Genomic DNA, 14,716 nt, shown 5'->3' with positions numbered 1-14,716 from the left:
TTGAGTTGCGCTCCTATTTTGACGACCGGATTAATATGCCTATCTTTTTTCTTTAACATTGAACACACCAAAGTGGGAAAGTCAAGGAAAAAGTATTGTTTCTTGTTGGCGTGGTTGGTTACTCGCTCCAGACAGACTTCGGTTAATATTTGGTTTAACTAAAGTGGGATTTGTTCTATTCAATTTTGTTAAAAGCTACTTTCTGCGTAACTAATAATTATGTTTCTCTATCATTTAGCAATTTAAAACACAAATCAGTGAACCAGGGCTGGATTTTCGTGTTCGTAGTCCCTTAGCCCATTTTCCTGAACGTTTTGTGAATGTGTGGATATTTTCTTTAAATTTATTACTTGGTGGACTGCTTATGACGTTAATTTACACAGTATAAAATTTCGATTAATGAGTTTTTTTAAGGTAATATCTTTCATAAAACCTTTTTGTACAGGAAATGACGTGAATAACAACGCTGTAAACTAATAAGGAAATAAAAAAATAATATTTGCTCACCCTTTTCGGAAATGTGAGATCAAATTTTAATCAAAAATCAGATATAAAATCGAAGTCACGTTGTTCAATTCAAAGTGTAAATGGATATATTTTTATATTGAAAATATGACAATAGAGAAAAAGACTAGATGCCGTGATGGATGAACTTATTAGAATAGAGAAATACAAGTTAAATTAAAAATTTAAACGACGTTTTTGCAATTGGGTAATGTTTCTCCACACTCTATGAACAAAGTGTGAAAACATGATCAAAAATTGTACACATGCCTCCGAAATAGGACGAAGATCTATGTTTAACTCTTGGAACGGTGTTTTGTTCCAATATGTATACTAGCATCTAAATTTAGGTCTCCTATGGGGAATAGTCTATCAGTTGTGGTAATAGCAAGCTTAATTTAAATATAATTTTTTGTCCTTTTTTAAATTATCATTTGCAATTGCATCCGTTTTAACTAAAGCTGCAAAAATCAGCCAATGAATAGATGCAAACGATAATTTTGGAAATTGTCTCATACATTATAGTTTAATCGGAAATATATGTTGCTTTTTTCAATAAACTGGAATACAGGGTGTTTCAAAAGGTTATGCAAAAATTTTAAGGAGTTGTAGGGGGTGTGTTGAGAAGTATGTCTGTTTTTTCCCAGTTTCTTACGATGAGTTAAAAGAGCGCCAGTGAGCTTCAAAGTGTGGCCTACTAGCCCCTGGAAATAGGCTGCAACAAGCATAAAACCAAACAGAGAAATGTAAACATTAAGGTTTGGGTTAGTGTGATAGGCAAAAAGGACTTTGTAAACAAATCGAGGTATCCAGCGTAAAAAAGTAAACTTAAACAGTATTTAAAGTCGTGATTGACCGCGATTTATCATCACTTTCAAACTGCAACAATGGAGTTCACTTCGGAAGAACTGGGGGATATTCATTTCGTGTATGGACTAGCGGATGGCAATGCTTTGGCTGCTCAACGTCTCTACCAGGAAAGGTAACTGAACTGGCGCATTCCCGTCTCACGGACCTTTACCAATGTCCATCGTCGATTACGCGAGACAGGCACATTCTGGGTACGTTACTTAATTTTTTGCTTCTCTGCGACTGGTTCGATATAAACGTTTTGTTCATTTTACAACAGGAATGAAGTAGGTCGACCAAAGGTTGCCTGCAATGTTGAGTTGGTTTTATGCTTGTTGCAGCCTACTTCCAGGGGCTAGTAGGCCACACTTTGAAGTTCTCTGGCGCTCTTTTAACTTATCGTAGGAAAATTGAAAAAAAAAAAAACCATAAACACAGGCATACTTCTCAAATCAACCCATACAACTCCGTAAAATTTTTTTATAAAATTTTGAAACACCCTGTATATATTCTATACATTTTTGTAATATTTCTTGGCTGAAACGCGAGTCCAGTGTTGTTAATAAAGTGAGTTATAAAAATTACTTTTCATGACTCTCTGTACTCCAAAATAGTTATCTATTTGAAATGTAGAGCAACTTTTATGTGGGTCGATTAAGTTGGCCCCCCTTTTTTGATTTATCTGAAATTTTCTCTATCAATTTTATGCGACAAAATGCGACAACAAGAATAAGAGATGTGACTTAACCAACATCGAGATATAATTAAAATTAAAAGGGGGACTAAATTAACGTCAGCCCCCATAATTTCATGATTCAACCAGGATACAATATCATACCCACTACATGTCAATGCGAAGAAATGCGACAGATATAATTTTGATTGCGAAAATATAGTTTATGAGAAAATTAATAGAGAAAGTGGGGGGGGGCTAACTTAACAGTAACCCCCCCATATTAATTCATTATTTTAATTAACCCTAATATAAAGAGACGTCAATGCGAATTAATGCGACACTATTTTTAACGAATGCGACCAATTAGGTTATAAGATAATAGACAAACGAAAAAAGGGGGCTAATTTAATGGCAGCCCCCGAATTATAAAAAATAATTTATGAAAAAAAAAAAATTACGTCGTTAACGTGGACCAACGCGACAACCATTTTTCCAAATGCGACATCGATATAAATAGTTCTTCGTCACCAAATTGGAATGTGACCAGTAATAGATAAAATTAAATGGGGGCTAATTTAATGGCAGCACCCAAATTTTAAATATATAATTTGCAAAAAAAAACAAATATTATTATTTTTTGGGAGCTGCCATTAAACTAGCCCACTTTTTTATCTGCTATTGGTCATATTCCAATCTGGTTAGGAAGAACTATTTCTATTGATATCGCATTTGGAAAAAAATGATTGTCGCATTGGTTGGCGTTAAGGACGTAATGTAATTTTTTTAAACTTATTTTGTTATATTTTGGGGGCTGCCATTAAACTAGCCCCCTTTTTATGTATTATTGGTCACATAACAATCTGGTTAGGAAGAACTATTTCTATTGATGTCGCATTTGAAGAAATGATTGTCGCATTGATCCGCGTTAACGACGTAATATTTGTTTTTTTTTTGCAAATTATATATTTAAAATTTGGGTGCTGCCATTAAATTAGCCCCCATTTAATTTTATCTATTACTGGTCACATTCCAATTTGGTGACGAAGAACTATTTATATCGATGTCGCATTTGGAAAAATGGTTGTCGCATTGGTCCACGTTAACGACGTAATTTATTTTTTTTCATAAATTATTTTTTATAATTCGGGGGCTGCCATTAAATTAGCCCCCCTTTTTTCGTTTGTCTATTATCTTATAACCTAATTGGTCGCATTCGTTAAAAATAGTGTCGCATTAATTCGCATTGACGTCTCTTTATATTAGGGTTAATTAAAATAATGAATTAATATGGGGGGTTACTGTTAAGTTAGCCCCTCCCCCCACTTTCTCTATTCATTTTCTCATAAACTATATTTTCGCAATCAAAATTATATCTGTCGCATTTCTTCGCATTGACATGTAGTGGGTATGATATTGTATCCTGGTTAAATCACGAAATTATGGGGGCTGACGTTAATTTAGCCCCCCTTTTAATTTTAATTATATTTCGATGTTGGTTAAGTCGCATCTCTTATTCTTGTTGTCGCATTTTGTCGCATTGTGGGTGCATAAAATTGATAGAGAAATTTTCTGGGAAATCAAAAAAGGGCGGCCAACTTAATCGACCTCTTTCGGGTGGATGCCGTGATACTACGGAGGGAACAGTAATCACAATTTTCGGTATTTTAAAAGTTGATTTTACACGTGTTCATATTTGTTATTGCTTAGTTTAAAAACTAACGTTGAACCTTTTTATGACTTTTGTAGAACGAAACCACTTCCATTTCTAAACAAAACATTATACATATATGGAAGAGAGGCATATCCAACGTTGCGGATAATATTTGGCGCAACATTTATCAAAAATGTGTGAGGTCTTAGCGATAACCGTTTGGATAATTTTTTTCTTCAAATTTGAAGTGGAGTTTTGAGACCCAAAAGGTACACTCTGTTCAAAAAGTCTTTGCCCGTGGGAGATTTCGAACATTTTCGTCCGTCATTTCTTTTATAGTTGCATCAAGTCGAAGCGGACATCGGTAATAGATTAATAAAATGTTTAGCTACAAATTGGCCAAAATCATTTTCTGGATAGATTTATAATTTGGCCTATTTTGGCCTAAAAGAGGGGGTGTCAACTTTTTTATTTTTGATCTCTTTAATTGACCTTTAATATAACTAGTCTAACGCAATCTCAGCTTTAGCCTAGCTAATATCCATACGGTCCTATATTAGTACTAACGATAACGTAAACATATTAAACACATATGAAGTTAAGTGTTTACTAACATACGTAAATAAACTTTTGAAGTCGTCCGTAGCCCTCGTTAGGCGTAATTTTCAGATTTTTGTAATTGGTGTTTGCTACATATTTTGCTGATTACCCGGGGCGGCATCTTCAATTATCTATTTCGATTTTAACCTGTTACCTTAAGCGCCCCTCACTTTTCAGGGTGTAGCGCGGAGATTTGTTTTCGTCGTCTTAGGATGCCTTCACGCGTTGCTGCGACATTAGTTAATTGTAAAAGTTTAAAAACCGCAACATTATAAAAAAATTTATAAAATTTCTCAACTTTTCAAATTTGTAACTAAAATAAACACTATATTTAAAATTTATATTTTAAAGTTAGTTAACACTTGTAAAATAAATTTAAAACTATTTTCAATATATAAAAAAAACTTCTATTAATTTAATTTTTAAGTATTTGAGGAACTTTTAAAAATCTTTGCCTACACCTAAATATTTTCTGGCGTCGCCTCTGTTCGTTTCTCAAATGAGCACATGAAAATATTTATGTTAACCTTCAATTTGTTACATATTTAGAATTAAACAAAAAAAGTTACTTCTAGGAACTATAGATGGCGACAAAACCCGTCAACATTTATTATTTTAAATGGCTTGGTAAGATGTTTAGATATTTCTCAATTTCTGTGAAAACTTCTTTGGTGAATATCTTTTGAACCAATGCGTCGATTTGAATAATTCCAACACTTTCTAAATATAAATCAACCCCGGAGAACACGAAAATCGGGTTTAAAACGACCTGAGATCAAAAATAAAAAAGTTGACACCCCCTCTTTTAGGCCAAAATAGGCCAAATTATAAATCTATCCAGAAAATTATTTTGGCCAATTTGTAGCTAAACATTTTATTAATCTATTACCTATGTCCGCTTCGACTTGATGCAACTATAAAAGAAATGACGAACGAAAATGTTCGAAATATCCCACGGGCAAAGACTTTTTGAACAGAGTGTACTGCCAGCGCCTCCTGCGTTTTATTTCCATATCTGGTTATCTCGTTCCCAGTCCCCAATGGCGTCCCTCAAGGCAGCACGTTCTGTCCAATTTTGTTTAGTGTGATGATCGATGGTATCCCGCTTCTGTGCTTGGTCGCTGTGGATAAAGGGGAGCATGTGAATGACATGCTTAATCGATTAGGGCCCGGTCTACCATTCTTTTCCGGAAAATGAATCTGGCCCTGGACAATAATTCAGGCTACGGCACCCCCTGGAGTCTCAACTCTCAGCTGCTAAAATGTAACTTTATGCTTTTTACAACTCGGAAAGGCGTTCTTCCACACCTGACCCTTCAGCTGGCCGTATTCCACTGACTAGGGCAACGAAGTATCGCTATCTAAGAGTCACCCTTGATGACTATCTCACTTGGTTGTCCCATACCGGCGATCTCATCTCCTCCTCGGTAAAGCGCCGCCTTACGGAGGATTATTTGCGTTCCATCATCCACTCCCACCAGACTGATGGAATCGCAAACGGCTAGTCTACAGTTGAGGTATAGCGGAGACTTAATGGACCTCCTCATTATCACGTCTTGCTCGGCCGTTCTACCCCGCTCTCCTGAGACAAAAACTTCCCAAACTGGAGTTCATAAATGCATAAGCATTATTTTCCTCCTCCGGGCGCGGCGATTGGCTCAGGAGCACAAATTTACCAGGCTCTCTACATCACTGAATTTTATCGTTACTCATAGATTTCACTATGTGCGGTTTTGACGATTGGTGTTCTTCAGCTGGGTTAATACTGATACTTGGTGTAAAGACAAAATACAACACTGTGCTCCTTTCACAGCTGACTTAACTTAGCTTGCATTAGGGCCTGGGTCACGAAATGTTTGGCTTGTAAGGCCTTAACTCTAGTTTGTGGTATTTTTTTTCGATCGTTACAGACTTAGAGCTTTTGGTTAAAAACCCGTTGCCTTATCCATAACTATTTTATATTATTATTTAGCTAAAATATCCAAAATTTCGTCGGATAAACGCCATTACTATGTGAAAACCCTTTCCAGAATCCATTGCGACGTCAATTAATTTTTTTTAATTTTAACAGATAATATAAATATCGCTATGCGGCGTTAGAAGCTGCGTCACATCCAGACAGCGAAATTTATATAATTCTATGAGTTGTCCATAATTTATGAGGATAAAGTCATAGACTTATGGTAATATGTATAGGAATCATCAGAAGTAAAATAACTTTAATGAAACTATGTTTTTTTAGTGTTATTATTACACCCAACAAAGTTTCTTAATTAACAAATATACTAATATAAAAGAACATTCATGACTGCCATTCGCGTTAAAATACGAAGTAGGTGTATTATTGATATTTTGGGAACAATACAACAATAATTTTTCCCAAACTGTAGGATATTTATCAAACTTCTCAATAATGAATTACACACAAAAAAAAATTTAACGACTAATTTAGTACACGTAACTTAGATACAAAAAGTTTTCGTTGTCTAAATTTTTAAAACTGATGCCTACAGCGGCTGTTCACCGAACATTTCATTAATGGGGGGTCCAAAGACATACCGAAAGCTAAATTTTGATGGGTACAAATAAGCCTTTTCAGTTTACACAGAGACACATAGCAGACGATTTTCCATTATAAATCACAAATTGTTTTCTTAGCGGACGAATCTTCCGCAGCTAAGAGTGGTTCTCGCGTTTCCTGCTACGTGCCTCTATGTAAACTTCAAAAATGCGAATTTGTTTATTAGAAAGGCCATTTGAGGTTTTATGTCTAAATAGAACGAACACGTAAATAACTTTGTCGGGTAAGTTTAAACCGCATGAATTAGATAATATATTTCGTTGTCAAAGAAATAACGTTAAATCATAAAATAAACAGTGAACCAAATGTTAGTACTAATGCTTTTCATATAATTGGTGGCGCTAGGTATGAGAACCAGTTGACGGCTCATACAAATTTATCGATAAAATATTTTGAGTGCAAGATATTTACTCGTCACTACATTTAAACTAAACAATATGAAACTAAAAAACTGAAAAAAAATATGTCGTAAAAGTATTACTAAAAAATCTCAATTTTAGGAGATACAATAAGAAAAAACGTTACGAAATCATCCAGTGATGTTAAATGAAAAAAATCACGCGCTAGAAATCGTATTGGGGAAAGGTACTGAACAACGTTACTAAAATATCATATAAAATGAAATGAACTATAACGAACTTTGAAATTCAAACGCTCGTTATATACAAAAGATGAAAACCATGGAAAGGCATGGTCCTTATTTTAACAAGATTTTGTTAATCACGTATTACCAAAATGAAAATACAGAATAAAATCAAAACGCGTGGCACTAAATTCACTAATTCTAAAGAGCAGTTGCATTAAATATGAAGTTCAGAAATAGTTTATGTTTATATTGTCCGTTTTTTGATGAGCTAATATGAAAGTTAATTTACTTCGGGTGAACCACTGGCTTTATTAGAACGAGTGTGTTGGTAGAGATGACTTTTCTCGGCAAAACACTGTCGGCAGCCTTTGCACTGATACATCTTATAGAAGCTGTGAAGAGGCAGGTGACTCCTGAGATAACCCGGGTGTGAGAATCGCATGAGGCAGAAATCACATTCGTAAGCTCCTAGATAAAAGCGCGACCTCTTCAGCTTGAATGATTCTTGGCATTTAGAAAGTGGTTGGCGTTCGACAAAGTTGCAATCAACGTTTTCGGCAGTGATAGGATCCACATCAAAATTATCGTTCGAAGTTTCAGCTAGAGTAATGATACGATATAATGAATTTATTATAATATCCAATATAGTTGAAACTTTACAATGATTTTAGAAAGGTCGTGTTACAAATGGTGTTATAAATAATAAAAGAAACGTTGAGGAAAACCTTACTAAGCGGTATTTCGACATATTGTTAAAAACAAAATGAAGTAAAGTCTTAAATAAAGAAATAGCTAACCAAAAGAGAAATCACGTGGCGTAAAGAAAAACATTGTTATTCATCATATTACTCGAATGTTTACTGCCAAAACTGGTGTGGTTTGTGTTCGTTGCCCTGGTAACGCGTATAGTTAAGGCGTGACGTTAAGAAGCCCATGGTGGCCACGTAAATATTTCGCGGTACGAGCAAGCACCCAATGGGACTGCAGAGAGGTCCAATGATATTGGATACTTAATTTCCAAATCAATATTGCAATCGAATTTGGGTACTAACATGGTGAGATAGAAAAAATCAGAAGTATGTAATGTATTTCTTACGAGATAATTCATTACCTTCCTAAAATAGTTAGTTTCGAAATACATCATGTAATAAATTATTCAAAATATTGCATAGGGAATATGTGGTTTAATATATATATTTCAAAGCAGTGTAATTTCACATTAAACATCGATAAACGGATTAATACAGGCGGTAGATATAAGCTGCGATTTGGTGAAAACGGTCTCGAGCCGGTATATATTTAATTTTAATAGCTTACATGGATACTTCTATCGTAAGATATATAATTTGTATTTCGGATAGTCTTAATACCGATTGAACAATTAATATTTAATCGACGGCCGATGCGAAGAAATCAACATTTCGTGGTACTCATCCGGAACCTAATACGTCGCATTTTCATTTGGGGGAAGAAAAACACATTTTTTAAATACCACCGCCAGAGAAATGGAACGGTTAGATAGAGGGAACTAATACTCGATGACATTTTTATACAGTCACCGTGTCTGTCTGTCTGTGTGTCGGTACTGCGAACGCGTTCGCATTTTCCGTGCAAAGCTTCATCATTGCGTACGCAGTTGCTCGAAATCTCTGCGTTCACAGTTAATTTGCGGTTGGGTCTGTTTTGGATGGTGTTTTTTCGTTAATGTTCACCGTCGTGACAGTTTTAACTCAGTTTGATTGGATATTTCGTTATTGTAATGTTTGTGTGTAGGGAGATAATGCTGAGTTTGTGTTATGACGGTTGTGGGTGTTGAGTTTGTTGTGTTTTTCTTATGACGGTTGTGTTTGTTGAGCCTGTTGAGTTTGTGTTTGTAGTGTTTGAACGGGCGTTTTCTCTTCAACTTCTTTTTATTGACTTTTGGGACGGACCGAGTGCTGAGTTTTATGCAACCTCTCAACCTCCAATGGCAGGGTTTCCACCAATTCTTCACGGTATTCGTCTTATTATCAATTTGCGATTTATTGGAGCCGGCCGGGAATCGAACCCGACGTGCAAGAGATTTACTCTAACCACTGAGCCACCGACGCTTGTTAAGCTACGGTGTTTTTCGAAAACCGCTTTGGCGAATGTCCTTTACGAAGTTATAACGTTAGGTACTACATCATTTTAAATATTTATAAATTATATTAATCAAATATTTAATTAAATATTTATAAATTATATTAATCTAATATTTAATTAAATATTTATAAATTATATTAATCAAATATTTAATTAAATATTTATAAATTATATTAATCTAATATTTAATTAAATATTTATAAATTATATTAATCTAATATTTAATTAAATATTTATAAATTATATTAATCTAATATATAATTAAATATTTATAAATTATATTAATCTAATATTTAATTAAATATTTATAAATTATATTAATCTAATATTTAATTAAATATTTATAAATTATATTAATCTAATATTTAATTAAATATTTATAAATTATATAAATCTAATATTTAATTAAATATTTATAAATTATATTAATCTTATATTTAATTAAATATTTATAAATTATATTAATCTTATATTTAATTAAATATTTATATATTACATTAATCTTATATTTAATAAAATATTTATAAATTATATTAATCTTATATTTAATAAAATATTTATAAATTATATTAATCTTATATTTAATTAAATATTTATATATTACATTAATCTTATATTTAATAAAATATATATAAATTACATTAATCTTATATTTAATTAAATATTTATAAATTATATTAATCTAATATTTAATTAAATATTTATAAATTATATTAATCTAATATTTAATTAAATATATATAAATTACATTAATCTTATATTTAATTAAATATTTATAAATTACATTAATCTTATATTTAATTAAATATTTATAAATTACATTAATCTTATATTTAATTAAATATTTATAAATTGTATTAATCTTATATTTAATTAAATATTTATATATTACATTAATCTTATATTTAATAAAATATATATAAATTACATTAATCTTATATTAAATAAAATATATATAAATTACATTAATCTTATATTAAATAAAATATATATAAATTACATTAATCTTATATTTAATTACATATTTATAAATTATATTAATCTTATATTTAATTAAATATTTATAAATTATATTAATCTTATATTTAATTAAATATTTATAAATTATATTAATCTTATATTTAATTAAATGTTTATAAATTATATAAATTTTATATTTAATTAAATATTTATAAATTATATTAATCTTATATTTAATTAAATATTTATAAATTATATTAATCTTATATTTAATTAAATATTTATAAATTATATTAATCTTATATTTAATTAAATATTTATAAATTATATTAATTTTATATTTAATTAAATATTTTAGTATTTTATGTAAAATTTGAACGTGATCAGGAATTGAACACGGGTCGCATTTTTACCATGCGGATAGTTCACCGCCGAGCCATTGACTTCCTTAGGGAAACTATTAAAGTAAAGGAACCATTATGATAGGGTGGGTTATTTAACTAAACGGATGAATACAATATCTGTATATATTGTTTATTGAACTTTGTTTTTTAATTTTTGTGAACTTGTTAAAGTCTAAATATTTTACGTATTAAAATTTAAAGGTCAAATCTTGTCAGCAGATAAAATGGTTAAAGGGTAGAACACCTTAGTTTTTGGTAATTTATTTCGTTTTTTCAGTCTTTTTTTATCTATTGTGTGTTTAGCGTATTAGTTTTCAAGGGTAATAGTTCATTTATGAAGAAAATATCGAGTTGTTTGCATAGTGGTCTGGGTTTTTAACTGGGTCGTCATTACTTCGTAATTTATTTTAAACGTTTTCTCGACGGATTAAGATGTTTAATGTAGTTCATCAATTGGGTTCGTTTGTTTTATTTATAAAGAGCCCTAACGGTCATTTTTTGATATACGAGCTGTCGTTTAGTCAAGGGGCTTTCTATGCTTTGTGAATGGTAAGTTTTTCGCTTCTTGTTAATTCTTTTTTTATTGGTGTGGATATTTGGACATCTACGATTTCTAATGCAGTCATTGATTTCCTGGGTGTGCGAGTCATTATATGATATTGGAAATGGGACGGTATGTTACAACGTCAACAGGAAGTCTACGAGTCGTCCACTACCAGATGTCGAATATAGCTATTCTACGGTATCTTCATCAAAGGCGAGTGTTGAAATAAAATGAGCGTTAAAGATGCGGCAAGTATTTCGTAAGCAAGAAAACTTCAAATACCCTCTGTAGATATTTATTTCATTAAAATTTGCTTCGTATTATATTTAACTGATAAACTTGTTCTGTAAATAGGGTTAAATTCAATTGTGCATTGTTTTAGTACGTCTAACTCGCTGTTGTAACTACTTAATTTATATTATTCTGAATAAATTAAACTAGGTTGTTCGTCTCAATTATTTTAATTAAAATTAAAATTTTATACCGGGCGGGATTGAACCGCGGTTACGTTTTTAGAAAATAACTCTGAATTGCGGAGTTATCTTTAACGGAAGTCTCGAGAAATTAATACCACTAGGGACAATTCTTCAGAGGAGAGGTATATTTTGGCTTGCCAACTTGTTATCAAGTGCAATTGAGGCATTCAACAGCTTAACCTTCACTGCCAACGACCGCAATAATAATTAAAACACGATGATTTATCGTAAGTAAGCCTAGAGAATTAACAATGCTACGACTGTTTCGTGACTGAATTGTGCGGAATTCAAATTGGAAGTACAAATTTGAATGCTTTTACGGCGATATCACTCAAGCTTTACCCATAAAGGATTTTTAGCAGACAAGACAATGGAAATCTTCGCACTTTTTCCACAATAAATTCAGAGTATTAACTTGGGGGAAATATTGAAAAGTAGAAAACTAAAAATTCATGTGGTTAACTTATTGAAATACTTACATGTAGTTGTAGTTGAGGAAGAATCATAAAAACTCTCAATTGATCCATTAGTAACACGCCTCAAATAATTGCCCTCGTTAGTGTTACCGCTAGTTGCTAAATTAGGACAATTTGAGCATTAATCAGATACGAATTTTCCAAAATACCACTACCGTTAGAAATCCTGACCGTCTGCTCCAATCCAGCAGTTGCTGATGATGTGTTGTGTGCGGGCGTGGTATTTAAATTGTCACATAATAGATGATCACGCTCTGTATCCATTTGTGTAAGCGCCCCAGCTTCGCTTGTCACCTGGTTTTGAATATCGTCGCCCGTAAGTATCTCATCATTCGGGTCTCGCGAATATAAAGAGCAAGTTTCCAAGGCGGTACCAGCGGTCGTTGTAATTTGGGTTTTGAAAGAAATTGTATCGCACTCTTTGGTCGCAATTTTGTTCAACGCTATCTGTAAACCTACGTTTTTAAAAAGTGGTTCAATCTTAAATTTAATACTACTTTTAGCATTCAATGTACTGGTGAAATTGGATTTCTTTGAAGGAACGAAGTTGTTTTCGAAGACCTTCTCCAAAATTCCTACTCCAGAAGGGGTCTCTAAATCAATGTCGTCGTCGGTATCGCTTATCACAATAACCGGGATTTCCTTTTCTTCTTTCAAACTTGAGTCTTCAAGATCTGATTCCTCTTCAAGAGCTGATTCGTCATCAGGATCCGCTATCACGAATGAACGTCGGTCTCCCACAAGTGATTCACCTCCATTACTAATTGATGCTCGGCGGGCTGATTCTATCTCGTCGACAATCAAGACTCTGGCGTCATAATCTTATAAAAATGGGATAATGAAAAATAAAAATGTAAAAAAAAGACTCCGAAACGACGTTCGGCCATGGATAATGAAACTAGCTTCGTTAATTTATGGAAACGCTATTACTTTTGAGTTCCGAACGCCAGGGCCCCCAGAGGTCCTATAATTCCTATAAAATCCTATATTTTCAAAAATGTCCTTTAACATCCTATATTTTTAGCAAAATCCCCCAAAAGTCCTATAAAATCCTATAATTTTGATAATTTACCCATTTCAAATCCAGCCACTCAGTTAAATTGCTAGATTTAGCTATGGGATAAATTCCTATACCAAGTCATTCTAGTCTATATTTTTGTTATTGTTAACATGGGTAGCTACTAGTATATTTTTTGTGATAAAATGGTTAAAGAGTTTCTATTTTTTAAATATAGGTTTTGTTTTTAAATGCATAAAGTTAGTAAATTAAAAAGCATATATAGTCCTATAAAATCCTATAATTTTGTAAAAATAGTGCTATAAAGTCCTATATTTTAAGAAAAATAATCCTATTTTTCCTATAAAAAATTGAAGATATAAGTGGGGGCCCTGGAACGCAACCTAGCGGAATACCTAGTTTTATGAATCACAATGGTTACTAACAGCCTAATATTTAGAACACTACTTCCGCTAGGATGTGGAATTGAAGGGGGAAACGCTTAACAACCCTTCAACGACGCTATTTAATTAATACATGTGCAATTTGTCTATATCGAAAGGCTGACCATTGTAAGCTTCCGGAATCTGGCCCGAAACGCTTTCATCCGTATTTTTTCTCTGACGGTAATTTCCGGAACTTTTCTTCATGACTTTTTTTGGTTTATCTCTATGTACTTGAAAATGTTTTTGCGCCACGCCTCGCACAAATGAATGAGCGAACTCCGCTTTGTCCCCGTTCATGTCACTTTAGCTTTACAGTTTAACGCCGTCAACAACTGTTCCAATTTGTCAGTGGAAACACTGTAATATTTTAATAGTTTACGGTTATATTTTTGCACAGCTATGGATGGTTGGAGTATAGAATGATTCTTTAGTATTTACTCTATACTCCAGCTATACAATAGATAAATATAAATAAAATATCAGCTATGGACCAAACTACCAAGTTGCAGAATGTACTGCAGGTACCAAAGAAGACGCGAAGAGATTTTAAACCCACACTGGCACACTATTCATTATTTTTTTGGACGCTCACGGTTGCCATGTGTGTACGTCGTATAAAAAAAACCGACGACATTTTGCTTCTAAGTATGCGGGTAAATTTCATCTCCGGAACAGGAAAATAAAACGGTTTAGAGTAAAAAAACTACGCTTCCAGAGCGAGAACTGTCAAAAAGTAACCACCTGTATACATTCTTAAAGAACTCTTAGGTCAAAATTATTTACTTTTACACTTTTTACGCATTTCCTTGTTTTACACTAACTATAATTTCGGTGTATAGGTT

At 32.5% G+C, this 14,716-nt stretch overlaps 1 protein-coding gene across 1 annotated transcript; it reads right to left on the bottom strand.

Annotated features, from left to right (window-relative positions):
- Positions 1-7,707: 7,707 nt before the first annotated feature.
- Positions 7,708-14,158, bottom strand: LOC149963389 (uncharacterized). The gene is made up of 5 exons (XM_090170582.1): positions 13,997-14,158; positions 12,947-13,252; positions 12,587-12,886; positions 12,435-12,530; positions 7,708-8,047 (listed from the first exon to the last, which is right to left on the bottom strand). The coding sequence occupies exons 1-5, from the start codon at positions 14,076-14,078 to the stop codon at positions 7,728-7,730; spliced, it is 1,104 nt and encodes a 367-aa protein (XP_090026708.1). The 5' UTR covers positions 14,079-14,158; the 3' UTR covers positions 7,708-7,727.
- Between the last annotated feature and the right edge of the window lie 558 nt (positions 14,159-14,716).

Source organism: Leiobunum rupestre, chromosome 1 (genome assembly GCF_980474605.1).
Source record: "Leiobunum rupestre chromosome 1, qqLeiRupe1.1.hap1, whole genome shotgun sequence".
Classification (NCBI taxonomy): domain Eukaryota; kingdom Metazoa; phylum Arthropoda; class Arachnida; order Opiliones; family Sclerosomatidae; genus Leiobunum; species Leiobunum rupestre.
This window is presented reverse-complemented; position numbering and strand designations above follow the sequence as displayed.

What these genes read in the sequence shown, in the direction of transcription:
- LOC149963389 (XM_090170582.1), bottom strand. Translation starts at nt 14,078, where the DNA reads ATGAAGAAAAGTTCCGGAAATTACCGTCAGAGAAAAAATACGGATGAA. An exon ending in GATTCCGGAAGCTTACAATG is followed by an intron (nt 13,253 to 13,996) that starts GTCAGCCTTTCG and finishes CATTTTTATAAG; the next exon opens with ATTATGACGCCAGAGTCTTG. An exon ending in GACGGTCAGGATTTCTAACG is followed by an intron (nt 12,531 to 12,586) that starts GTAGTGGTATTT and finishes GTCCTAATTTAG; the next exon opens with CAACTAGCGGTAACACTAAC.